Source organism: Ascidiella aspersa, chromosome 8 (genome assembly GCF_963924565.1).
Source record: "Ascidiella aspersa chromosome 8, kaAscAspe10.2, whole genome shotgun sequence".
Classification (NCBI taxonomy): domain Eukaryota; kingdom Metazoa; phylum Chordata; class Ascidiacea; order Phlebobranchia; family Ascidiidae; genus Ascidiella; species Ascidiella aspersa.
Genome location: NC_139454.1, coordinates 16,214,791 through 16,240,648, shown reverse-complemented (window position 1 = coordinate 16,240,648; position 25,858 = coordinate 16,214,791). Strand labels below are relative to the sequence as shown.

General features: G+C 37.2%; 3 protein-coding genes across 3 annotated transcripts; 2 read left to right on the top strand and 1 right to left on the bottom strand.

The window, feature by feature from the left end:
• Positions 1–1,508: 1,508 nt before the first annotated feature.
• On the top strand, positions 1,509–10,691 carry LOC146136332 (histamine H2 receptor-like). The gene is made up of 9 exons (XM_083396205.1): positions 1,509–1,576; positions 1,782–1,931; positions 2,742–2,871; positions 3,192–3,320; positions 8,463–8,602; positions 9,536–9,666; positions 9,933–10,061; positions 10,206–10,347; positions 10,592–10,691. The coding sequence occupies exons 1-9, from the start codon at positions 1,509–1,511 to the stop codon at positions 10,689–10,691; spliced, it is 1,119 nt and encodes a 372-aa protein (XP_083252331.1).
• Positions 10,692–16,716: 6,025 nt separating this feature from the next.
• On the bottom strand, positions 16,717–23,555 carry LOC146136331 (growth hormone secretagogue receptor type 1-like). The gene is made up of 9 exons (XM_083396204.1): positions 23,542–23,555; positions 22,604–22,732; positions 21,810–21,939; positions 20,979–21,107; positions 20,761–20,900; positions 19,812–19,942; positions 19,086–19,211; positions 18,514–18,652; positions 16,717–16,834 (listed from the first exon to the last, which is right to left on the bottom strand). Exons 1-9 carry the CDS (start codon positions 23,553–23,555, stop codon positions 16,717–16,719), a joined length of 1,056 nt encoding a protein of 351 aa, XP_083252330.1.
• A 743-nt stretch (positions 23,556–24,298) lies between these two features.
• Positions 24,299–25,517, top strand: LOC146136330 (uncharacterized). Its single transcript, XM_083396203.1, has 3 exons — positions 24,299–24,718; positions 24,852–25,045; positions 25,157–25,517. The coding sequence occupies exons 1-3, from the start codon at positions 24,299–24,301 to the stop codon at positions 25,515–25,517; spliced, it is 975 nt and encodes a 324-aa protein (XP_083252329.1).
• The last annotated feature ends 341 nt before the right edge of the window (positions 25,518–25,858 follow it).

Sequence of the window (25,858 nt, the reverse complement as noted above, 5' to 3'; positions counted from 1 at the left end):
AGTCAAAAGAGTGCGACGTGCTCACGACGCTTAGACTAAAGAGAAAGGGTTATTTTGATATATATAAATCCTAAATAAAACATACTAGGAAGCAAAATAAGATTCCTGCTAACCTAAAAAGTTTATTAGTTAAGTAGTTCTAGGTGGCCGAAATTATAATTCAGGATGCATTTTTTATAGTTTCCTCCACCTGGATCAAAGGTCAGCACGTCATTTTAGGAGGCTTAATGTGTCGTGTTACAATGCGCAATTAAAATAGACGGGCTTTAAACGGACCTTACTGTAACTAAAACTAATAGAAGAGATGACACTCGTTCATTCTTTTGTGTACTAATTCAAAACTGAAAACTTATTTAAAAAGCGCCATAACGCCAATATAATTAGGGTTTTCTTGACTAAAAGTAAATGGTCTCACAAACCCATTAATTGCGGACCGCTGCCTGAGATGACAATGTCAACGAGACAGACTAATTAATAATTATATTATGATGTTGCCGTAATGTTTTATAATATTTCTTTTCAACGAATATAAACAGTGTCAATTGATTTTATTTATTTTATATAATTAAAAGTGAGGCGTTATAAAGACATAATGTCTTGTTTCATCAAGTTAAAAGCAATGTTTTGTGCTTGAGTTTATGCAATAAAGTTGCTACAACGAGGTCAGTACGTCATAAAATACAATTTAATTCACCTGTAGCAATTTTTATTGGTGACACTTCCATGACGTCATAAGTAGGGCTAATCGATTTGGTTCAATTAACTTTTTCGCGACCCTTAATAAATTATTTTATATAAAGCTATGCTAGACTACTTATTGGCACTTCAAAATTATTTAGACTTCAACGAATATGAACGACGTAATTATCACGCCTTTTCAAAAAAATAAAACTTTTTATGGCTGTTTATTTGAATTTTACCTTGTTTACTCGCCTATTAGCGATGACAAAGAAAATATCAACTTTATTTTTCTCTAGCGAATATAAGCTAATATATATTTGATCAATTATCTTTAATTAAATGCTGTCAAAATTGCAAATAATCGACGGTAATGGTTCCATGGTAGATTAAAACATGCATCTAATCGGTATAGTGTGGTACACATTAATAATACATTGAACAATTATTCCCGTTATAGTGCGAGAAAAGAATTTTAAAAAAATTCGGTGACGTTTATCTTCAGTAATCTAAAAAACTAGTCATATACCCCATTACAAAACGAAGTTGGTTAGAAGGTGCAGAAGAGCCGTGTAAGGGCTGAACAATGTTTTATAATGTGTGATTACGATCAAAGTTTCTAGTAATTTTCAGCTTTGCTGAGGTTCACTGATTCTGTCATCTGCACATCACGCTTTCACGTCAACCAGGCCATTTCGATAAGATAAAAGTTTGCGTTAACCTTTATGAAGGTTGTGGTTTAGATGAAAGGAGATAAGTAGTGCGTGCTAAAAATTTTGCCACAATAAACCTGTAGAGACCGAGTTCAGGCGATTCCATGTCAATTCATCATGGAAAGGAACGCCAGTTTGCAGACCGACGTTAGTTTTGTTTCATCAAGTTACATCAACCTAACCAGGTAAGTGCAGGCGTATAGCAATAAGGGTGTTATACAGTTTCAGTCAGGTATGCCTTAAAGTCGTCTAAAAAGCTACGTATAAACGCTAGTGATATATTACAAATCAGCTTAAACGTCTTACTATAAATACAAGCGTTTATTCTAATTACGAACAACTTATTGTATCCCAAACTTATCAAAAACCGTAACATACCTAAATCTGCAGCAGCATCAGTCCTTCAACTTTTGTTTACCGTCCACCTTTTCAACAACAAGACGTGATCGCCTGCGGTGTGGTTTTGATTTTTCTTGCTGTGTTTGGTGTGTTGGCGAATCTCCTTACTATATACGTCACGTCAACCTCGACCAAGCTAAAGTAGGTGAAAATGTTTAAATAGTAATAATAATATTTAACAGTTGAATACAGGGTTCATTTAACATTCAGCGAGTCAATTTTTGAAAAAAATGTGGTACGATGACCAAGACACAACAAAACGTTTTAACGTTTTTTATGGTCTATATTATATAACATTTTGGTAATAAAATGGAAAATCGGTCATTCAATAATTTGTAAAAAAGTAGTTTATTATGAGTATGTAACCGTACTGCCAGTTATCCGTTAAGTAGGGATAACTTGAAACTAATCCGTTATTGTCCGACTTGGCCGGGCAAAAAATAAAACACATTGGATTAAAAAACAGCTATACCCAAAGTCTTCTACCTTGTAAGTCTTTTATTTGAAACGATGTTATGAAATTTCGAATCTCACTGTATTACTTTTTTTTAAAACTATTTATTTCCACCGTAAACACGTTTTTTTTATAAAATTTTGAGCGAATAGGTATATTTATTGTTCACTTTTGGCGAGCTAAGCAAAAATTTTGAGTCATAAAAATACATTTTGTTTTGCCTTTTAGTCATCCGAAAGGGTCTTTGGGGCAAAATATAAGTGTAATTTGAACGATTTTCGTTGTTTATTTGCCGATTAAGATAAAAACCGAATAAGTTAACACGAAACAAAAGAATCAAGACTAACCAAGGGAAAACCCTGTTTGAAAAAATAAACCACTCAATAAAACTTTGAGATTATATAATGCAGAATAGTTTTTAAAAATAAAATAAATGATCGAAAACAACCAATAAATGAAGAAAAAAAGTTAACTTTTAAGATTTGTTTTGTTACTAGGTCAATATTCAACTACTTCGTGTTGAGTCTGAGCGTGTCGGATTTCCTCTCAGCATGCCTGAGTCCTTTATTTTTGTACCGAAAAACGTGGGGATTCGGTCATTGGCAGGCTTCGAACTTTCTTTGCAAGGTAGACTACCTGTATATGTGACATCGTCATCCGATAAGCGATTTAAATAAAATGGCAAACTGTTATAGTAAATTGCAACGTTGAAGTAGTGCACCATTCGTATATAGCGGATGAAACAAGATTAAACCAGCACGAATGCTCTTTTTTGAGAGAATCCACCAACATGGTCAAATACTTCCGCCGTTCTAAGTTCGGTAAATGCTTGGACGAACAAGTCGTTGTTTCACGATGTACCGTAATGCAGTTATAAGCCACTTATTCAATAAACAAAAACCTTTTTAGTAAAAAGGTATATAGAGAGATTTTGTTTTCTCTTTTAGGTGTTTTGGGCAGGGGATATTGGAACATCAATTTCAACTGCTCTTCACATTATGGTATTTTCACTGTTAAGATTGATTACCATTCGCTGGCCACACAAACACAGGCTGATACAAAATAAGCACGCACAGGTAAAACATCTTTACATTATATCGACCCATGGACGGATTTAGGGGGCATTTGGCGTGACGTCACAAAGATACGCCATCTCTAAAAATTGTTACGTTCAGCCCAAAAGCAAAATTAATATGCAAAAATCGCCTGCATTTTCAAAGGTGAAAAATCTTATTTTTGCCATAAATTGCGTTGATATTAGATCCTATATAGCAGTGCTTGTTTTATTTTTTTTAATTGTCTTTGCACGTGTTACAGAAAGCTGCATTCTATTGACACAAAGGCAAAGCAAATATGACTACTGTCTTCTAAAATCGAAAAAATGTGTCACAAAATTAATGATTTACTAATACAGTACGTACCTGTTTTAAGATGCATCTATTCTGTGCTGACATTCGATGTAAATCTCATTCATTTTCATATCGATACAAATGTGTCGGACTGTTGTTTTAAGGCTAATCTCTTTGCAGTTTCTATAATATTTACGACTTAACATTCGCATATCCCTATCGATTCCATCTTGCAAATTGATATTCACCTTGGGACAGTGGTACGTTACGAAACAGTAAACGAATAATATTGCTGGAGCAGCATGCTCTTTCCCCCAAAACTTAACATAGGTGTCCAACCAAAGTTTAATTTTGGTAACACGCTTTAAATGCAAAAATTGGCAGAACGAGCAAGTATGCATATGAGTAAGCGGTTTTCCTAATTTAACATACTACTGTATACAGAGATTTTTTACGCGACAATAAGTTACACGGCGGATAAAAACACGCACGAGAGTTAAAGATAGATATTAGATAGCAACCAGGGGCGCCCGCAGAAAATTTTCCAGCGGGGGGAAATCAGGGGCGTTACCAGAAAATCAAAAAGGGGGGTCCTGAATTTTCAACTTAGGGAATTCCCCTATTTTTCGTCTGACGTTTATGAATAATGACGTCATAAAACAGTGACAGCATGACGTCATAGAATGGGGATTGCAAGACGTGTAAAAAAACTAATCAGAAACAGACAAATACGTCCAGCAAAAGCGACCACGTGCGTTGTCGACAATCCTGGTAGGTGCCAGCTGCGAAATCACGGTGTGCAATCGTTAACTTCAAGCAAAAAAACATACCAAGACCGTGAAATATGTGTGATTAATTGTGGTAGCATCACACATATTTCGACTATCAGCAGCGTAGTTTTCAAGTTCCATGAACGGAACGAGCGCTAAATTACAAGCACGTCTTTCACCACCTGCAATACTAAAACAAAGATCGTTTTTTTTCGGGTGTTATTTTGCCACGATTAGCTTAACATCTGCGCCGAGCTGTGTGCCAAACAGGGGCGCCCGCAGAAAATTTTCCAGGGGGGGGCAATCAGGGGTGTACCCAGAAAATCAAAAAGGGGGGTCCTGAATTTTCAACTTAGGGAATTCCCCTATTTTTCCTTTGACGTTAATGAATAATGACGTCATAAAACAGTGACAGTATGACGTCATAGAATGGTGATTGCAAGACGTAATAAAAAAACTAATCAGAAACAGCCAAATACGTCCAGCAAATGCGACCACTTGCTAATCAGTCAACCTAAACAAATAACAAAAGAGAAAAACTTCCAGCGTTTACGGTCGACCAAACAAAAGACGAAAAACGGCGTTTTGCACTCAATTTTGGTTTCGCATTAGATTAGATTAAGACGCGTGACTCAATTACTTAAAAAGCACGCCGCTTCGAACAGTTTGTTAAACCATGACAAAAACGATAATATCACTTACAAAAAGAGGGTAAGAACTCCCGCCCCCTGGATACGCCACTGGGGGCAATGGATATTGTATAATATTTTTAACCTTCATAAGTAATACATATATTATACTTATAAATAATACTAATAATCGTATTTTGAATTTCCAGGGGGGGCAAGCCCCCTCTTGACCCCCCGTGCGGGCGCCCATGATAGCAACTAATAAGAAGCGACAGATATACGTTTACAGACTGGCCCATTTAACTCGAAATGCTGCGAAATTCTTATTTCCTAGCGCAATATGGTATTCTGATTTTTCACTATTTTACCGTGTTCTTGAAAAAAACTTGCAACATTTTTACAACCGAAAAACACATGGGAAATTGTTTGAACAATTAAATTGCACAAAACACATCGGTTGGTTTCATTTATATTAAATGAGAATTGCACATGGTTGGTCACAATCGCACGAAGATTAAGTTTAATTTGAAAGTATTGAAGTTTAGTTTGAATTTTGGCTTTACACGTGTTTTTATATAACTTGTCCCAAGGAGTTTTGTGAGGTAGGCTACAAGATTGAAATCCCATTCCAACTTCCGTTGTTCATTATACGGACGATCAGTAGTGTATCTTTTTTATCCCATTGTATAAGTCTTTAGGTGAGTTATGTGCTTGAAGTAGCTGCCTTAAAGTGTTGAGTAATTTAGCACCGGCTGGGGAGCCTTCCGTGGTGTGGTCCTTTGTAGGTCATATAGTGCAGGGGTCGGCAACCTTTTTGGCACTGCGGACCGACTGAAAACTAAAATTTTGTCGCGGACCGGCCTTAAAAATCGGGAAATTTATTACAACTTTCAATGCCATCTTATGCTTGTTTTGCCGCAAAGAGATGCTCCCATCTAGGAATTATTGAACTTACTGAAACCCGCGGGCGGCATCCGGCCCGCCAAGCAATTTAACCCAGCCCGCTGCTCATTTCAATAAAACTTTTAGGCCTTCACGTTTTTCTTAAATTACACTTGTATATCATTATTATCAATATCTATATTCTTACCAGATTGTCAAAATAAGGATATTTGAAGCATTCTTTCAAAAGAAGTCACTCTTTGGTATAACATATAATAGTGTGTGATCCCATTTTTGACCAAGCTCTATTACATGACACTTTCAATAGTTAAGATGCTATAGTTTCGCAAATAGTCTTTTAAAAAACATAGGATCGTCTTTGTTTGGGGCGTACACATTGCACAATTTAAATCATTTGCCTCCAAACGTTAACGCGGCAACCAGGTACCTCCCATCGGAGTCTATTTTTAGCTCCGTAATCAAAATCGAGGTATTTTGTCAATAAAATGGCAACTCCTTTACTGTGAGTAGAGCCATGTGCCAATAATATTTCCCTTGAAAAAATAGAAAAATTGTCTTTCGTTTGCGGGGATTTCGAATACCCCCCACATTAAATTATGCAATATTGATGCCCATTATACAACAAAAAAGTATACACCAATAATAATAACCGTAACGTTTCTAATTGTTCTTATGTTCTCCTGATCCAATATCTCATTAATATTCAAATCCGCATCAATTGCAGTTATATGGCCGGCTCGGTTCAATAACCTCGGCGGATATTTTTCCGTAACTGCAGTGTATTAGTTTATATTTGCATAGATAATTTAGAACATTCCTTAGACATGGTAACGTTTAAAAGGGCTTCAACAGTGTTAAACACTCACGCTATTGCGTACCTCTTGCATTGGATGCACTCGAACATATTGCCGTCCATTCGGAACTCCGGTTGGATTTCCTCACAGCAGGGCATAACTCTCATTTTTGGCCTGACACGCCATTGTGTACTCCAAAGGCACTAAAAGCAGGATGGTGTCATCACAGCATACATTAGTAACCCTGTATTCATGCTTGCATTTGTTTGTTTGTGTGTTCGGGTTTATTTGGTGCAATAGACAACCAACAGGGTCAATTTTGCACCTATAGCTGAAAAACAACCTTCAGTCTAAACTGAAAAACAAGGGAAAAACTACATCACGTTATTCGATTAGTCACAATCTGCGACCAGAGTTTAGTACAAATTCAGTTGGTAACTTAATACTATTTTCATTAACTTTGCTTAAGCTTCCTGATTTACTGTCAGGGAGAGAAGGCGGGCTGTTGTGGAGTCGCTTCCGGGAAGTTGTTAGTTGTAAGCTCGGTGATTCCGCTTTGTTTTGGTAATCAACGAGGATTGTTTCAACCACGGGCAGTCAGTCGTTTTTTATGATCAGGAGTTTGCGTTGTAGTTTTGTCACCCGATTGGAGCGCAGAGGCGCTAATGAGCTGGTAATCTTGCCTGGCGCAATATTATCGGCGGTTGAGTTGCTTATTGGTTTGCCTTACTTTGAAGCTGTGGATAATCTGCTTTTAGTTTGGCGCAATCAGCTTGTTGGTGGTCAGTTTCGCCACAATAGTTGTAAGTAATCTTTTATCCGTGGTAGGTAACATAAAATTCACAACCCATCATTCTTATATAACTTGGTATTGGATTTTTTACTAAGTCCACTTATTGATTGTTGCTATCCTTATTCCCGTTAACAAACCTTCTTTGTCTTTTCTAGGTGTCATTTTTTCACTTCATTTTGCTTCGTGCTCTAGGAGCATCAGTCTCGAATGTGTAGAAAGAGATATGTTTACATTTGCATCTCCAGCAGCAGTCAACACCCTGTGGCTGTTAATTAAAACTTTTGCGGCCGCGCACGTGTTTGGGAAAATACAAGTAGGCTATTGCTAACCATACGTTAAATAAAACACACACACACATATATGTGTTTATGAACAACTGTGAGATAGCCTTGGAAGGTGCTTTGAGTTGCTATGAATTGTTTATACGTTGAAACGTTGATACGAACTTTAATCATGCGAAATGCCAGTAAGACGTAATCCTTCAATTGTTGACCATCAGAGTGGCTCACAGCATTGTGAGCAATGGCGGATTCAGGAAGGTACACCAGGCCATGTCGCTTTCTAACTTTTATCTAGTAAATAGCCTACATTTTTCCTCGTTCGCGCCAACTTTTATCTGTGTTTAATGTCTATTTTTAAGAAAGTGCATTACACTGCAAAACAGTACGATTTACGGTTGAAATTCACCAAGATTTTGAAATGGCCATTGTCGGTCACACTGCGGAGTGCCGACATGTTTCTTGTGGCGTAGTTTAGTTAAAAAAACATACCTGGTCAAACTACGGCCGCAAGTCGGATCAGGTAAGCGGCGTATTTTCCAACTGAAGTTCAAGTTTTACAGAATCATACTTCATATTATGTGTACTTCAGATCCAATTTTTGACCTGGCCCGTTAAGGCATTTTCTGTTCCTGATGCGGCTAAAAAACATCATAATAAGTCACCACTAACTTACCACTTGTTGCCATAATTTTCTTACAGTGGTGCATTTGTGCTATCTGGATAATAGCAGTTTGCTGCGGGTCACTTCCATTTGCATTGTGGACACAAAGTAAAAAAAGGGACAGAAGCAAAAAGGGCAGGTCGGCCATTCAGCCATCATGTTCAGTTAATCTAAACTGGTAAGTATACATTTAAAGCAGGGGTAGGCAACCTTTTTCTAGTCCGGGCCAAAACCAAACTCAGAAAGGTCTCTGCGGACCGCACAAAATGTTAACGAAGAATTGTGTTATAAAATGTTGAAACTGTGAATCAGACAGGCGTCTTTTTTTGGACGTAAAAACGTGTTGAATTACATTTATGAAAGCGTTGGCTCAAAGCGCAAAAAAAGTGTTTGTTTTTTTAAAAATTCGAGTCCACACGTCGTCATCCAACTACTATAAAATAAAAAGTGTCATAAAACTACTTTGAGGAAACGCGATAACTTTATAGTTAATCTAGTTTAGTGTTTGTTAACCTTTTGAAGTCCGGGCGCACCCGGCGAGCAAAGGCAGCGCGATTTTGTTGTTAGGTATACGGGCATTTCTTTTAAATTTTTTGTAATTTGTAATTGCATTGCCGAAAATAAAAAAATAAAATAATTAAAAAACCGTCCGAGTTTTTTCAAAACGTTTTCCGTTTGTCCGCGAAGCACTTGGCAGCCTTCCACGCCGCAACAGTAGAGTTGCGTTGATCTGTTCAAAAGACAGCATCAAAACGTAAACCAACCGTGAAAAGATCATTTGCGCGAAGCGCGAAAATTTTTAGCTCTTATGTGGTTAAAATAGTCAAAATGTATTTGAAATGAATTCGTGTCTAGTTGGTCAAAGGGACGGCGGGCCGGATGAATTATATTGGCAGGCCATAGGTTGCCGACCCTTGCTGATGTAAAGCCCAATACAAATTTTAATTTTGTCAAGTTGTTTTATTACCTAAGATTGATGGAAAAGGTTTTCCATTTGTTTGATGCAGACATTCTAAAAAGAGTAAACCGGCGTTATTCTACTCGCTGCACAGAATTAAGACAATATGTGTATTTTGTACACCCTAAACCTTAATGAAAGTTCTTTCTACAGGCTACAACAATTCAAAACCTACTCAATTACAAGTTACAGCGCATTCTTTTACTGTCCACTGGTGATAATCGCTATGACAGCCATCGGAACATCGTTTACAATGTACTCACAAAGAAAAGCCAGAATTGCTGGTTAGTAAAAAAAAAATTAGAGCACAACACGAGAATCCAATAAAATGTTTTTTTCCGAAAATGTTTACTCATTCTCTGATAGTTCCTAAATATGCATTTAACACATTCGACAAAAAAGGATCTTTATCAATTTCTCTACGGTTTCTAAAAATAAATTCTTCTATAGTATTTCTTTCTTTTTCCGACGTTTCGTCTAACTATGCAGGAAATCTTCGTCAAGAAATGTAAAGTCGGACAAGCAAATAAATTAAACTTTTTTTTGCCAGAACGGAAAAAGAGAAATGTAACCGTCATAAGTGAAACAGAAGAAAATCGCCAACGTAAAGAAAACCAAGCCTTCCTCCAACTGTTACTTATAGTTGGCTCTTTCATGCTTGGTTATATTCCATATACAGGTAGATTTATTTGTAAATTACACAATAAATGTTAGTGCCTATCCAGCTTGGAGAAGATAGAAACCAAGCTTAAAAGACATTTATTACATATTTGCAAACGAGAAATGTTGGCAATAAAAGCCTAAAAATATAATATTTATTCAGCGTTTCATCTGTACATCAGTAGTGTGCCCTCTAAAGGCACATATGAAGACGGCGCGTTGAGATGGTGGTTTGGGATGGGCGAATACATTTGCATGCGAACCAGCGAGTGTCTCAATCCCGTCTTTTACAATCTGGCCTCGAGGTAAATTGCAACATAACTAAATACAAAGATAAAGCATTGGATTACAAAAAGTCACACAAACAATGTTTTACCACTATAACACACATTGAATATTTTACATAAGATGTAAGACTTTTCTGTTAAATTTTATCCTACTCTTAAGCTAGAAGAAATGCATGAAACATGTCGGCAATCCGCATTGTGACCAAAAATGGCTATTTTTAAATCTATTTGAATTTTAACCTTGAATCGTACTGTTTTGCAGTGTAATGCGTGGCGAAACCAAATCTGCTATCACAAAGATTTTTTGCTGGAAATCAAGGCGGCATCCTCAGCAGAATGCCGAAAATGCTATACCTATATAAATTGTTTTGCATAGCAGTACCGAAACTTTTAACGCAACGCAAGCATTTTTTTGAAGCCTGTAAAATAATTGTCTAAAGTTAAACCCATTTTGTTTAAGTGTGGCATCAGTTTGTTTTTTCTTTGATAATGATTGCAATTTTTGCGTTAACACTTATAATAGTTTTACATTTTGATTTGTTTCAATTTCGTTCAGTCGGCCTATTATTTAAAAAAAATAGTGTATCGCAATTTAAGCAAATCTAAACTATCTGACCAACAAAAAAATACCGTACTTAAAAGGACAAAAGACGGGTGGACACTGGACACGTATTAAAGGCAGCCAAAAGCAAAAAAGAGTTGCCATATTTAATGCGTCTTTGTCGCATTTAACAAAACTTCGAATTTTATTCGATTGCTTATCAAAGCTGTTGCGTAACGACGTAAATATTATTTTTTGAACGCTTAAAATTGCTATACTGCAGCTTATTTATATACAATGTTTGGTGTGTGTGCATACATAACATGTGTAGTGTGTACAAAAAATAGCTACTATTGTACAAAAAAAAAACATCGAACCGTAAAACGGGGCTGTTCAGTTGGAGTGGGATTAGTGACACGGGGCTCAAGCAAAGACTAGTCTCGAGACCGATGCGCATGCAAAGCACCAAATTTAAAACTGTAAAATATTAAGTTGGAAAAGCATATAGCCTACTCGATTCTTTTCCAAAAAATTGTTGTGTTTGGGTGAGTTGTAGACAACCTTATAATGATACTGCTGAATGAGTGAATATTCACCCATATTTGTTTTCGTAAAGGAGGAAAAAGCTGTATAGTATTTAAGAAAACAGAAAATTTGTCCGTAGTCGGTCTCGGTAGTCGTAGACTTTTATTTTTAACCGAATATACAAACCTGCTATATAGCACACACCATTTTGAACCGTTTTTTTGTAAGTAACACTCAAGTAGCCTAACCGGAACTGAACCGATTGTTTTAAACGAACCTGAACTTGTCAATAAACGGTTCAGCTAATACGTTACAACACATATTAGAGGAGTTAAGTTATACTATGTGTGAAATTAGAGCCGTTTAATAATAAAAATAAATATAATAACAAAATAAATGTACTTTGTCGGTCAATGTATGAAAGTGCTCATGTTAAACGTTAACCTATTTTAACCTGGTTAATTGTGTAATAAATGAAATCATAACATCGCTTTAACTTTGACCTCTTAAGTAACACTTTTTAATATTACAACAGTGTTTGTCTAACACAGCTTCTCTTGTGTATTAATAAAATACCTTTATAAAAGATAATTATCTTCAACAGGTTCCAATGAGAGATAGATCGTAAACCAGGTAACAAAAAAGATGCAACAGTGTGATAAATTATAAAAAAAAACTGCGTGTTTATTAAATAAAACGTATCATTGTAAATGTTCAGATTTTAATAATTATAGCTGTTTTATTTTTACCACCTAATGTAATCTTAGTTTAAACACGAGAACGGACACTTATGAATCGGTTTTGAAGCATCATTTAACTTGCAGAAGCTGAACAGAATCGTTTAAATTGTTCTGAACCGAAACTTGAACGGATTCTGAAAAAAATAATCCAACTCGAAACATACCTGACCGGACAAATTACCATTTGCACCACATGGGTCAAACTGCTCATAGTTAGTGAAAAAACAACATCTACACAGTGGCGTAAAAATATTTTACTTAACTGATTCTTATTAGAATATATCCATTCCACATAAAATTGTTAAACCGACCAAACAGAAGTGTTGTGAGAAGTGGGGCGTGTAATACAGTATGACGTGCCTAAGGTAGCGCTGTACAATAAAATAGGAAAACACTCATGTAAGCATGGGGTCAAAGCCAGACTTGGACAGTTAGATAACTAGTATTCTAATTAAAATTTTGCTAATTTTAAGTAAAAAGAAGGCAATAAAAGAAAAATATCTACATGTTTATTGTTTTAAACACTAGAATCGTGCTTTCACTTGCAAGTACAATACAAGGTTTGTGCGACTGTGCGCGTTGGCCGTTTGTTAGTTTCTGCCCGAATACCAAAGTTCTGTACCTTAAATTTAACACTATAATATATAGGTAAAATGAGTACAACGTGTAATTGCATGTAATTGTTAAGATTCCATAAGGTAAATTATTTTCGTTTATTCGCGAGAGAGAAAAGCGCGAAAAACGCAACGACTTCCACATGCTTTTAGGCCGCAGCGCTCCCCAAGGCTATGCTAAAAAGTACAAAAATTAGCAGAGAAATATTTGCAAATCGCATTCTTATAGAAATAAATTTCCATTTAAACTAAATTAATTTTGAAAAATAAAATGTACTGTAATTAAATTATATAGTTTGTACCAGTGTTGTAAACAAGTCATTTTGAAATGACTTAAGTCCCAGTCAAGTTTTTTTGAATAAAATAACAAGTCAAGTCCCAGTCAAGTCATAGTTAGAGCAAGTCAATTTCAAGTCCAGCCCTTGTCAAAAAAAAAAACTTTAAATTATGAAAACCGACAAACTCTTTCGATTATTATGGGCAACTCAAGTAAAAAATAACATAAAAGCAACATATAACAAGCAAATTCTTTTATGTGCAAAGATTGGGGTAAATAACGCAATTTTATAAATAATTGCTTAATTAAAACAATTTGTTTTAACCCAAGTCATTTGTCCAAATGAATTAAGTCAAGTCAAGTCATTTTGCCCAAAAGACTAAGTCAAGTCAAGTCATTTTGCCCAAAAGACTAAGTCAAGTCAAGTCATTTTGCCCAAAAGACCTAAGTCAAGTCAAGTCATTTAAAAACAGTGACTTAAGTGCACTTATGTCAAGTCATTGACTTAAGTCATTACAACACTGGTTTGCACCCTAGTTCTCAAACATTCACAGTAATTCTAACTCTATAATCCAATTTTAGAAAGGTAAAATAAATCTAGTTGTCCGAGTCTGATCAAAGTATATGTTGGTAATGTGTCCGTGGTTTCGCATGAGTTGTTGATAGTGTCGTGCCAATTGCCTGTTAGGTTTATCCTAAAAAATTATTTCAAAATGACCATGTTGGGTGATTAAATGTAAGCACAGCTCTTCAAATATTTTCAACAAAATTCAACAATAATTTGACCCACTGTAATGTGTGACTTTTATTTTTATTTAAGTTTGGAAAAATCTTAGGAATGTCTTGGATTTCTTAATGTCGCTTCTCATCAGGATTGCAGGCCCTCCGTGTAAATTGAATGCCGCGATAATTTCGCCACATACTACATCCTTTGAATAAATTATGACAAATAATTATAATGAATTTTATATTGCGCTTTGGGCCTGTAAATTCTTAATCCTGTTCAAGCTACGAAATGGCAACCTGTTCAAACAATGCATCGTTATGAAATAGAAAATATCTCTCATACAAAGAGCAAATTGCCTTTGAAAACTGGGCGGTCAAATTTAAACAAAGATGTTTAATGCAGCCTATTTTGAAATGTACGTGAACAATTAAAAGCGTTGTTTTTCAGAACAGTTTGTTTATAGGAAGGTGACCCTAAATTGCAACAAAAAGGTTTTTTAACTGATTTGGGCAGTACTAGGTGTCTATTATCACATATTAAAAATATTAAGGATTCCAACTCCCGGAAAGTGGTTATTTTCAAGATGACTTCCAAGATGGCCGCCAAACCAAACAGTAAATTGGCCATAACTCGGTCATCATATGACCAAAATATGTAGTTTTGGTGTCTATATGTAGATTTTTGTACCCTGTGAAGTCGATGAGACCATTCTTAAAATTGTTGAAATATCTGATAGCCTATAAATATAATATGGCAATGCAAGATGGCTACCAAAACAATTAAAATGAACAATAATAATGTATTGGTTATTAAAAAAAACGGTGTATTTCTATATATATTTGGGCAAAACGGGCAATAAAGAGTAAAAAGAGTTCATACAATGTGGTCATGTAAACTTTTGACCTAATCAGCGTAAAGAAAGCACATAGATCAAGTATTACTGAAGCTCGTCTCTGTCACTCTCGATGTCATCGTCTGTAATTATGTGATTGCTGTATGGGTTGGAACATAAACCATGGTCCACATCCTGCATGGCATTGCAGCCCACATCTCCGGCAACTACAGTGAGGTGGACACGATTCGCAATTGCAGTGTTTCATTTTCAGTAGGTTGTCCGGGGAAGCTTTCATGTCCGTCATGATTGGAACCATCTGATTATTGTCTACTTTCTATACCCATTCTATAGAACATCCATACCATTCAGTAACCATCCAGACCATGATCTGGTAGTAAACTTTGAAACAAATATATTCAAGGTCCGTATCTCTCCCAATTAAAGTCGTACTTTGTCGATGAGAGTTGTCCACTGCCGTCTTAACGATGTCAACATCTACATCGCCTGGTGCGTTGATCACATTTTGAACTTAGATAAAATAATCCTTTCTTGTTGGAAGCTCGGGACAAGAACGGCTCCTTCTTTTCAATAAACTCAGTGTCTGCAGTAAAGTGAAGAACCAGGTGGACGTCTATGCCGCGTTTTGATGGGTATTGTCTTTGAAAGATTTATCTATCAAACATATCTATCAAACAACACTGTTGCTAAGCCATAATGACGAATGGTAAAATCTGCATACGACTGTGCAGTTAAATAAACCCATAACTTAGATCGTGAATCGAACAGCAACTCATGAGGTCTCTCAAAAACATTGGAGGCTTGCCACATGGTTGCTGGATGAATGAAGAACAGCGCTCACTCTGGACAATGTCCATGCGAGTTACAGCAATGTACAACATGACAATGTAAGAGTTTAACAACATGACATATACCATCAATGACAACACAAGGAAACTACAGATGCACGCCTAATGCTCTTTCCAAGACCATTAGTAAGGATAAGGCTAAAACCCTTGACATTCGTATTCCGTGCCATTTGCCCCAGACCGCACGACCAATCCCGACTTGTTGTTTCGGAGATTCATCGTCGTATCCTAAACAGGTGATCTCTCCTTGCGGGAAGTGATGAAGCACGGGCTCAGTACATACCCTCCCGCCTTCTTTTAAAGCTAGTCACCGATAAGATGAGCCTCAAATAACTTCCGCCATCAAAGAACATGCCAGCAGTGTGACATCAGGCCATTATAAAATAGCGAAAGAATCCGCCTCAAAAACCGATCACTATATGTCCTTGATGGAGGGTCCTTGTTGCATCGAGTGCCATGGGTAGCTACTAGCTAGAGATAGTTATGGGTCTATTGTACTGTCGTATGCAGATTTTACCATTCGTCATTATGGCTTAGCAACGGTGGTCTTTGATGGATATGCTGATCTGTCTATCAAAGACATACCTATCAAAGACGCGGGATGAACATCCACCTGGTTGTTCACTTTTCTGCAGACACCGAGATGACCGTTTATCTTCTTTACAACAGAAATTATCCCCGAACGTTTGCCACCTACATCATCCTCTACTGTCCAAAAATTTACTACCAGATTATGCTGGTCTGGATGAGTACTGACGATCGCATGGATGCTCTAGACTGGGGATGGAAAGTAATGAATATTCAGATGGTTCAAATCATGACGGACATGAAAGCTTCCCCGGACAACCTACTGAAAACGATACACTTTTTTCTAATCACCAATACTTATTGTTAATTTTTAATTGTTTTGGGTCTGAGAATGGTCTCATCGACTTCACAGGGTATAAAAACCTAATACTAATCAAATCTACTAATCAAATCTACTAATCAAATCCGTTCAAAAACCCTTTGTTGCAATTTTTTTGGGGTAAGCGTACCATATGTCATAAATGCCCTGACCTATTATTAGAAAAAGCCGACGAAGTATTTATATTTATTGTAATCCTATTTGAGAACAAATATTTATATTTTGTAAAAACAAAACCAACACTTCGCCGCCGGTGCTGGTATTTTTGCATTCCTAAGCGATATTTCTAAGTGGACGCCTTGTTTTATGGATAAAAACTTGTTATTTTAACACAAGGTTGAATTAGATGATTTGTTTATTTGCCGTTGAACTGCGTTACTGCAGTGACCTTTGGAGTTTCCTGATACATTGCTTCAGGTTGCTTCCAGCAGAATAATCTCCTCAGAACGTTTGTAGTGGCTCTCCTCATTTTACTAAATAAATAAGTGTGAATTTTACAGCAAGAAATGTAGAAAAGTATTATTATAACTTCTCGTATTTTTTATAAACACTTTTACATTATTTCCAATCTTTTAGGATTTAAATGACCTCCGTAAAACTTTGGACATGGGTAAATGTTATTCGGGTCATAGTTGCAGTTTTCACCCTAGGCCAGCGCTTCTCAACCGGTGCGCCATGAAAGGTTACCAGGTGCGCCGCGAGCAAATGGAAAAATATTGTGATATTTTACTTTCCTATTAGGCTTAGCTTATTGATTCCACAGTACTTTCAAGTAGAAAACACAATAATACCTTCGAAACAACATCATCTAAATCAGATAATCTATAATACCTTAATAGTATTAAGATCACTGACATAATAACGCCAACTTCGTAGTAATAACCACGACAGAATAAGATTTAAAATGATCTACTTAAGATCCTAAACATGTCGAAATAAGTCCAAAATTAATCGGAAAAAGACTTAAATGGACAACATTAGGTCGTAGACTGTAGGGAAAGGGTCTAGGATGATTGGGGGACACCTGTCTGGCATTGGCTGTTTGCGACATTTGGCGGAAGCTGTTTTGGCCCTGCATTTATTGCCCTTGTTTGGGCTTATGAGCGGGTAGTTTGTCGTGTTAGCAATTGGGTTAGGGTTGAAAATATTAGGGGAGTTGGTGATAGTTCTTGGTGGGGCTTGGGGTTAGATAAGAGTAGGCATTATTTTGGTAATTTAGGTCTGATTTCGATTTTGTAATTATTACGACTATTAGGTAGTCCGATTTTCGCCTTTTTTCTAACTGTCTTTCATCCGAAGTTGCTGTTGTTCTTATTTTGGTTTCAAGGCTAGTAAAGTCCCCTTAAAGATATGCAACTATAAAGCCTACATAACAAAAAATTGCAAGCAATTTCAAAGAAATACCGGAAGGCCTACATATCAAAAATTTCGCGCTCGCTTCGCTCGCAAGCTGCGCCGCGACGCTTTCAAATGTCTCTAAGGTGCGCCACACAGTAAAAAAGGTTAAGAAACACTTCCCTAGGCTATGTGATTTGTGTGCACCATAGGAAGAATTACTAATATCTGTATTTTCAATTTACACGGGGCCTATCAGTAATTCGGGACAAACTGAATAAAATTTGAAACAAAGGCAATGCTAATGTCTTCTTAATTTACTCGTCCTGAAACAGCACATTATCTTCATAGATTTTCGAGTCAGTGTGTGCGCCCACAAAAATGCAGCAAGGAAAAATCATTCGCCCAAAGACAGGCGCCCAGCGGGAATAGAAAACAAAGCTTTTTTCGCGACTAAACGTGGATATCGATTTATGCTTACCGAGCGACATCTAAAGCAACTTTTAAACAAACACGCATTATCTTCATTTGAATCACGAAAACACAGTGTTAATGTTACGTGATTTTGTCCCCAAGGCTTGTTCACACGCGGATTTAGCATTTTTAGAAATTCCTAAAAGTTTTAGAATTCCAACCCTTTCAATAAGTAATATTTTTTTTTTTAGTGTGCGACTTGAGCTACCAGTGATCGAATTCGACTTAAGGTTCCATTCGACTCGCGAGCTGTGTGTTAGCCATACTTTAAATCAGGAATCGTGGTATCTTAGAACATAAATACCCAGCTCTTTTTTTATTTCAGGTTTTCAAAATATCCCACCTGGAAGCTAGATTGTAGAAAATCGGGTTGAGACATTCCGTTATTCGCAGACACATATAAGAGACAACTCCGAAAACCCAATGAAACTGACGATCAGCGTGGCTTTTAGCAGGCGCTGCAGTGGCGTATATATTATAAGCTGTAAAGCAAATAAACTTATTTTAAGGTGTTATATGGATAGACCAAAACTTCGTTTTTTCTTCTCGTGCAATTTTCATTAAAACGTCGCAACAAACCGAATCCCCGTATTGTCGATCTTTTCCGGCCACATAACAAATTTGCCCAAATTTATGCTTATTAAAGCCGTAAATCGCAGATTTTAGACTAGAAGGTTGATCGATTCAATTATTATTTATTGATGCAAAAACGAAAAATAAATAAAACTACTGCAGACACAATAAGGTTACACGACTTCAGCATGTACCAGTTTATGTTATATTATCTCTGTTTTTTGTTCTTTAACCAGAGTTCGCACAAATATCGCGTCACTTTTTTAGATGTAATTCAAATTCGGTATCTATTTAATTTAAATTATTTATTTACTTAACTATATCAATAATACTACAGCATACCTGTAATAGGAATATATCCGATCATATATGAACCTACGATGAGAGACAATTGCAATACTGCTTGATTTTCTTTGCTTTGTCGTTGGACTTCTGTTACATTGAGTTCACCGTGAGTTTGACCTTTTCCTGTAACATTTATTTAGGTTAATTATCTGCAGTCAAGCGCTTCGCCCATGTTCTTTTATGAGAAATCTCATATAAATTATAAAATAAGTATAATGTGTGAGAAGTAGAAATAAACATGCCAGGATGTATTTAGCAAAAACCTGCAGTAATTATCATAATTTGTTAAATTCGAGGTAAACCATGGTTTGGTAAATATGAAAAGTTTTTATGGATTTATTAGCACGTTTTTGTCCGATTTTTTTATTAACGTCACTTTGTAGCGTAACCAAGCTTTACGATGGTTCTACTTATGTAAATTTTACTTCATTTTGTAGTCAATTAACTAAATGTCATGTTTTCTAGATAAGGGAAAAATATTCTATGGAATTATGATCAATAAAACGTTAAAGATGCATTTCTTAAAACATATTTCAAATGCATCGTTAAAACCGCCATTTTAAGCGCTCGAGGAAATCAATTACATAATACGAAGAAATATTTATAATCGTATGACGATAATAGTTAACGAATGAGAGTACTTGAATATTTCCCATCAAATACAAACTTTATGTCTTCCGCGTAAGTTTGAGGTCGTTTATTACCGTTAGTAGCTTTACAAACCTTTGATTCTTTCTCTTCGTCTCTTAAACATGACAGCAGCTACTGCAGCGGAGCAGCAGGTTATCATCACAAAAGGGATGTAGAAAAATATGCTGTAGCCAATATATGTATACGCTCGAAACTGGTGGACCCTTATAAAAAGTAAAACAAATACAAGTTAGCGAATTGTAGGTTTTGAAATACATTAAAATACAAGGCGTTGTTGGTAAGGTATTTTCAAAGGAATTGTTTGGCTTGTATCCACATAAGGCTAGTGATATGTCCAACGTGATACCCTATCCAGATAAGATGTTAGCAATCAGTGTTATCACTAGGGCGATTATTTTTTTTACTTGGCAAAAAAAAAAAAAAAAAAAAATTTACATGTGAGAAAAAAAAAAAAAAAAAAAAAATTTGTCAAAATTATTTCAAGTCACAATCGAATATAAATGCACATAAATCGTTAACAAAACTATAAAACTATATTCACATTTTGAAGTTGTCATTCAGTTTTAATTAGACGATACCCTTATATGGTAAACGCGAGCTTGCAGAATTAACCACCCCGCAGGCCTAGTTTATCGCATGATAGGATTAGCTCGAACTTCGTTTTTGCATTATATAGTTCTTTATTTCCGATTTGGACAAATGCACAGTATTTGCTGACTTTTTTCGCTTGTGATTTGCAATTATCATATTTTATATTTCGCTAACTATATACGTGTTTGTTAATTTTCTGAAAATATTCTTACGTTGTATTTTAACTGTTTACACGACATTTTTTATATAACCAGCGTCTTGTTCGTTTGTTCTTTGCTTTTTTGTGCATTTTTATGTCAAAATTTCTTATTTTTAGAGTAAAAATAAAAACAGCCCTATAGTTATCACGAATATATAAATTCAATACAAAATCAAGCATAAATCGAAACTTATAAATAAATTTTAGTTTAACCTGCATATGCCAACTTACCAGTTAATATCAATCGTACACGACGGCCAGGCACGTTCCACTCCTGGAATTTCCCTGTTGATTTTCATCACCCTGAAGAATAAGGCAAACGGGACAGCACCGCAACCAGCCGCAATGACCCACATTACAGCAATACTGATCTAACAAATAATACAATCTCAACTAAATATAACTAAAAAAATGAGAGAGGAAATATTAAAGCATAATCGACTATCTACCTTAGCATGAATTATCTTGACCGATTTGTAGCGATGTGGTTTTAAAACAGAAAACAGACGAAGCAATGCAAATATAACAATGTGCAAAGAGGTTGATACAGATGTTCCATTATCGCCCAACCAAAATAGCTACAAAAAGATTTCACAATAAAACATAAACGCAAATCATAAGCAATATAGGTCATGGGTTATCAAACTTAATGCCTTGTAAATTTTTCAAGAGTTCCACAAAGCAGCTTGCGTGAGAAGTTTTCTACGAGTGGGCCTATAATTTAAATTTTACTTAATTAATTTGGATTTTTCAAATTGGTTAGAATCTTTATTATTACGAGGAAGCGTAAGATGTCACCACTCAAAAAATTGAACCATTAATACAGTATACATTACAAAATAAACCTGTTAAAATATTTATTAATTGGAAGTTGTCATTTGCCAAAATCCATTTTTCTATACATCAAATATAACTCTACTCCGCTCTTTTAGTGTTAACTAACAAATTTTTTTTACAAGTTATCCGAAATATATCCCACAACAAACCAATACGTTTTACCCAATCAAAATTGCGAAACGCCTTGTGCTTGATGAAAATACGCGCTCACGTATGTTTACATTTCGGACTAAGTTAAAAGGTTTTATTCGCAACAAATTTGTAAGAAACAACTAAACCATCGTGTGTTACATGTGGGGCCTCCCAAAAGGGTCAAACTAGAATACGAAAACAAATGATTACTTGACGGGCAGAAAGTGTTTAGTGATTAATTATCGATTACACGAACAACGTTTTAACTACTTGTTTTTAACACTGTTAAGTTTCGTTCTTTAAGTTCTCACCTTACACAGAAATTCTGAAATGGTCCAATCCATGAAACCCCAAGTGCGCCGGTACACGAAAAGTGGGGTTAGACTTGCCGAAATAAAATCAGAGACACATAGGCTCATAATCAAGCAGTTGAAAACGGATCTGTTATTAGTGTGGTATGTGTGACACAAGATTAAATACAACAATACACAACAATAACACTATTTGAAAAAAACGACCGAACCAGGGCTCGAGTCTTTACGAGGTGGACAGAGTGGCAAATACTGGGCTGGAGTGCATTTAGGAAAAGCCAATAAATTTGGTATAATAAAATTGGATTATTAACGCTGATAATTAAATGCAACATTTTTTGTTTTTTTACGTGTGCTTTATGTCTAAAAGTTTTGACTTAACTTGCTATCTTGTGAAAAAGACTTGGCATGACTTAAATTATTTTGCGAATGGATGGAATAAGACTTAGGTAAAAAAAAAAAAAAAAAAAAAAAAAAAAAAAACTTGGGAGAAAGAACAGTGGCTGTTAATAAAAGAAATATTACATACTCTCCCAACTTCGCACAAGTGGACATGTTATTTGGAAATTTGAAAACGCTAATTAACGGTTATTATTATGATTGTAGTGTCCACACTCCACGGGCTCCATGGGGCGTGTCGCAACTTTCAGCGGCCATGCAAAAATTGCGTTTGTTCATTGTTGGGTAATTTCTCTTAAATATAGAGACTTATACCTTTCATACAATGCCAATCGTCAAAGTGAATTCTGAAAAAGGCAAATCCGATTTACATCTCGCACTATTAACATACTTACTGCAAATTTGGTGTTTTGTATATCACGTACATGGTGATAATATTCGCAACGACTCCAAATGCGGCTGGTGGAAAAAGGACCACGGAGCTGACAATTACACCGACTTCATCGAAAGGAGGTCTGTAAGGTCTAAAAAATATTGTTTTCATTAAAATCACGTATCTTATTATGTTTTCGTCGAAAAGTTTATTTTAGGTTGGATATTGTAAGTTGGTATTTTAATATATGCTTTTTTATTGTTGGTTTAACTCAAAATAGCATAAAAAAGGGTGGGTAAAAGCTAGTGAGTCGCATTTTGAATTTATCATTTAAAAAGGCAACACAACAAACTCATTAGAACCAGGGCTGCGGAGTCGGAGTCGGACTCGGGACTCGGGACTCGAGTAAGACCTTGTAAAGCTACCCGAGTCCCGAGTCCCGAGTCCGACATGCGCATGCGCAGTAATTTTAAAACTGACATGGCCTCCAAATGGAAATTGTAAAGGTGGAATATTATACGGCGGAATATTTTCCAACCATGTATTGTGAGTGAATGAATTATACGACACCCCTATAAATGGTGGGGATTATCGACGATTGAACGCTGCGACACAGCCCGATAGATACGCAATACCCCACGTCCAGAACTTTTCTGCTCGTTTAGCGGAACGCAACGTTTTCTCCAAGATCGACCTTGTGCGTTGGTATCATCAAGTACCTGTGGCACCGGTAGACATTCCAAAGACGGCCGTCGTAACGCCTTTTGGATTGTTCGCCTTTTGGATTGTTCGAGTTTACCCGAATGCCCTTTGGTCTTAAAAACGCCGCCCAAGCTTTCCAGCGACTGATGGACACTGTCTGTCAACCTTTGGATTTCGTGTTCGTCTACTTGGACGATATCCTGGTGGCCAGCAGCTCGATTGAAGAGCACCTAATGCATTTAAGGAAACTTTTCATACAGCTTACAAGCCATGGTTTGGTCATTGACGTTGGCAAATGTCAATTCGGCGATCCGAAATTGATTTTCTGGGGCGCAAAATAACGAAAGATTGTGCACGGCCGCTTCCCGAAAAAGTTGAGGCTGTACAGAAGTTTCCACGACCAACGACCATCAAGGGCCTCCAGCAGTTCGCAGGTATGATAAACTTTTATCATCGGTTTATTCCCAACTCTGCAAAAATCATGTCCCCGATATATTCCGTATTTTCGGGAAAACCTAAAAATCTTGTTTGGAACAAATCTCTAGATTTAGCTTTTCGACATGCAAAACAGGCTCTAGCCAATGCAACTCTTCTGCACCACCCGTTACCTCAGGCCCCGACTGCCCTCACCAGGGATGCATCGGAATATGCCGCTGGCGCCGTTTTACAGCAATTTATAGACGGTGGGTGGCGCCCACTGGCTTTTTTCAGTGAAAGGTTTCGGCTACCGGAAACCAAATATAGCGCATTTGACCGAGAATTACTTGCACTGTATCTTTCTGTGCGGCATTTCAGGTATTTTCATAAAGGTCGTCTTTGTGTTGCTTATACCGACCACAATCCATTGACTTTTGCGTTTACTAAAGTTTCATCACCATGGTCTGCCAGTCAACAACGACACCTAAGCGCCGTTTCGGAATTCACCACTGATGTACGTCACGTAGCCGGTAAGCAAAATTGTGTGGCTGATACCTTATCTCGTGGAGCGCTTAACGTTGTTTATTTACCACTCGACATGGATTACATCGCGTTCGCCAAAGCCCAGCTTTACCCGGAGGTTCAAGCTTATCGTACAGCAGTGACCAACCTTCAGTTTGAGGACATTGAGGTGGGACGGTCAGGTACTAAACTTATCTGCGATACGACTCAAGGCTCGCCACGCCCGATAGTACCAAAATCGTGGCAGCGTAAAGTGTTCGACATGATACATGCTGGTCTTTCCCAGCCATCCATACGAACAACGAGGAAGCTAATGTCTTCGAAGTTCGTATGGCACGGGCTTCTGAAGCAAGTTGGTTCATGGGTAAAGAATGTGTTCATTGTCAACGTTCGAAGATCCAGAGACAACGCGCACCCTTGTCAAACTATCCGACGTGTAGCGGTCGTTTCACCCACGTCAACATTGACATCGTCGGGCCACTTCCGCCGTCACAAGGTAACGTGTATCTTCTTACAATGGTTGACCGTTTTACACGTTGGCCAGAGGCGATACCAATGCCAGAAGCAACGACAATCACGTGTGAGCGCGCTTTGTTTCTAATTGGATTTCGCGTTTTGGAGTTCCGCAGGATATTTTGTCCGACAGAGGCGCTCAATTCACCTCAGCCATGTGGACATCGTTCAACGACTTGCTGGGCATTAAGGTGCATCGGACAACAAGTTTCCATCCACAAGCGAATGGCCTCGTGGAGCGTTTTCACCGGCATCTCAAAACGTCGCTGATGGCTCGTTTACAGGGTCCTAACTGGATGGACGAGTTACCGTGGGTAATGCTAGGAATTCGCACTAGTTCTAATGAAGATTTACTAACATCTTCCGCGGAACTAGTTTATGGTTCAACCTTGTCCATTCCAGGTGATTTTTTCTCATCTAGGCCTGACAGCCCACAGGAGCGTTTGCCAGCTTTGCGAGATTTCTTTGGACGCCTGGCGCCGATGTCGCGTCACGGTAGAGCAAAGACAGACGTTCCTACATCACTTCGCACGAGTAATTACGTTTTCGTACGAGTTGACAAGCATCGCCCGCCGCTTACGCCGCCGTACAACGGGCCATTTCGAGTAATTCAGCGCAGTGACAAGACGTTCACGGTGGATATAGAAGGGCGAAACCAAACGATTTCCATTGATCGCTTGAAGCCAGCATACATCGACGAGACACAACCGATCGAGGTACTTCAAGCACCCCGCCGAGGAAACACCTCCTACGCGCAGCATACACCAGGGGCGGCATTATGAACAGTTCCTCGCTCACTAAGTTAACGAGCTCGTTTTAGCGAGGGATGAGCGAGCGAGAATCTCGCGAACGCATTTGGTATTACGAACGATCCTCGCCAACACCACGCTATAACGAGACGCGCATGCGAGAGAAGGCGTCAAAAAAAGAAAATGGACGACTGACTCAAAATTGTCGCAGAAACGTAGTTTGGCGCTTTATTTTGGAAATCGTTAGCTGCTTTTGAATGTTAAATTTATTATGAAACAATTTTCAAGGTGAACCGCATGAATTTAATTCCTAATTAGTCCTGTAAATTATAGAAACCGATCGAGATACACCAGCTTTGCCCAACGAATTGGAG

Excerpts from the sequence above, each read along its gene's own strand:
- LOC146136330 (XM_083396203.1), top strand. The coding sequence starts at position 24,299 with ATGGATTACATCGCGTTCGCCAAAGCCCAGCTTTACCCGGAGGTTCAA. Across the intron at positions 24,719-24,851 it reads GCCACTTCCGCCGTCACAAG|GATATTTTGTCCGACAGAGG; the intron begins GTAACGTGTATC and ends GGAGTTCCGCAG. Across the intron at positions 25,046-25,156 it reads AACTGGATGGACGAGTTACC|GCCTGACAGCCCACAGGAGC; the intron begins GTGGGTAATGCT and ends TTTCTCATCTAG.
- LOC146136332 (XM_083396205.1), top strand. The coding sequence starts at position 1,509 with ATGGAAAGGAACGCCAGTTTGCAGACCGACGTTAGTTTTGTTTCATCA. Across the intron at positions 1,577-1,781 it reads AGTTACATCAACCTAACCAG|CAGCATCAGTCCTTCAACTT; the intron begins GTAAGTGCAGGC and ends CTAAATCTGCAG. Across the intron at positions 2,872-3,191 it reads CTTCGAACTTTCTTTGCAAG|GTGTTTTGGGCAGGGGATAT; the intron begins GTAGACTACCTG and ends TTTCTCTTTTAG.
- LOC146136331 (XM_083396204.1), bottom strand. Across the intron at positions 20,901-20,978 it reads TCAAGATAATTCATGCTAAG|ATCAGTATTGCTGTAATGTG; the intron begins GTAGATAGTCGA and ends ATTATTTGTTAG. Across the intron at positions 19,212-19,811 it reads ACGAAGAGAAAGAATCAAAG|GAAAAGGTCAAACTCACGGT; the intron begins GTTTGTAAAGCT and ends TAAATGTTACAG.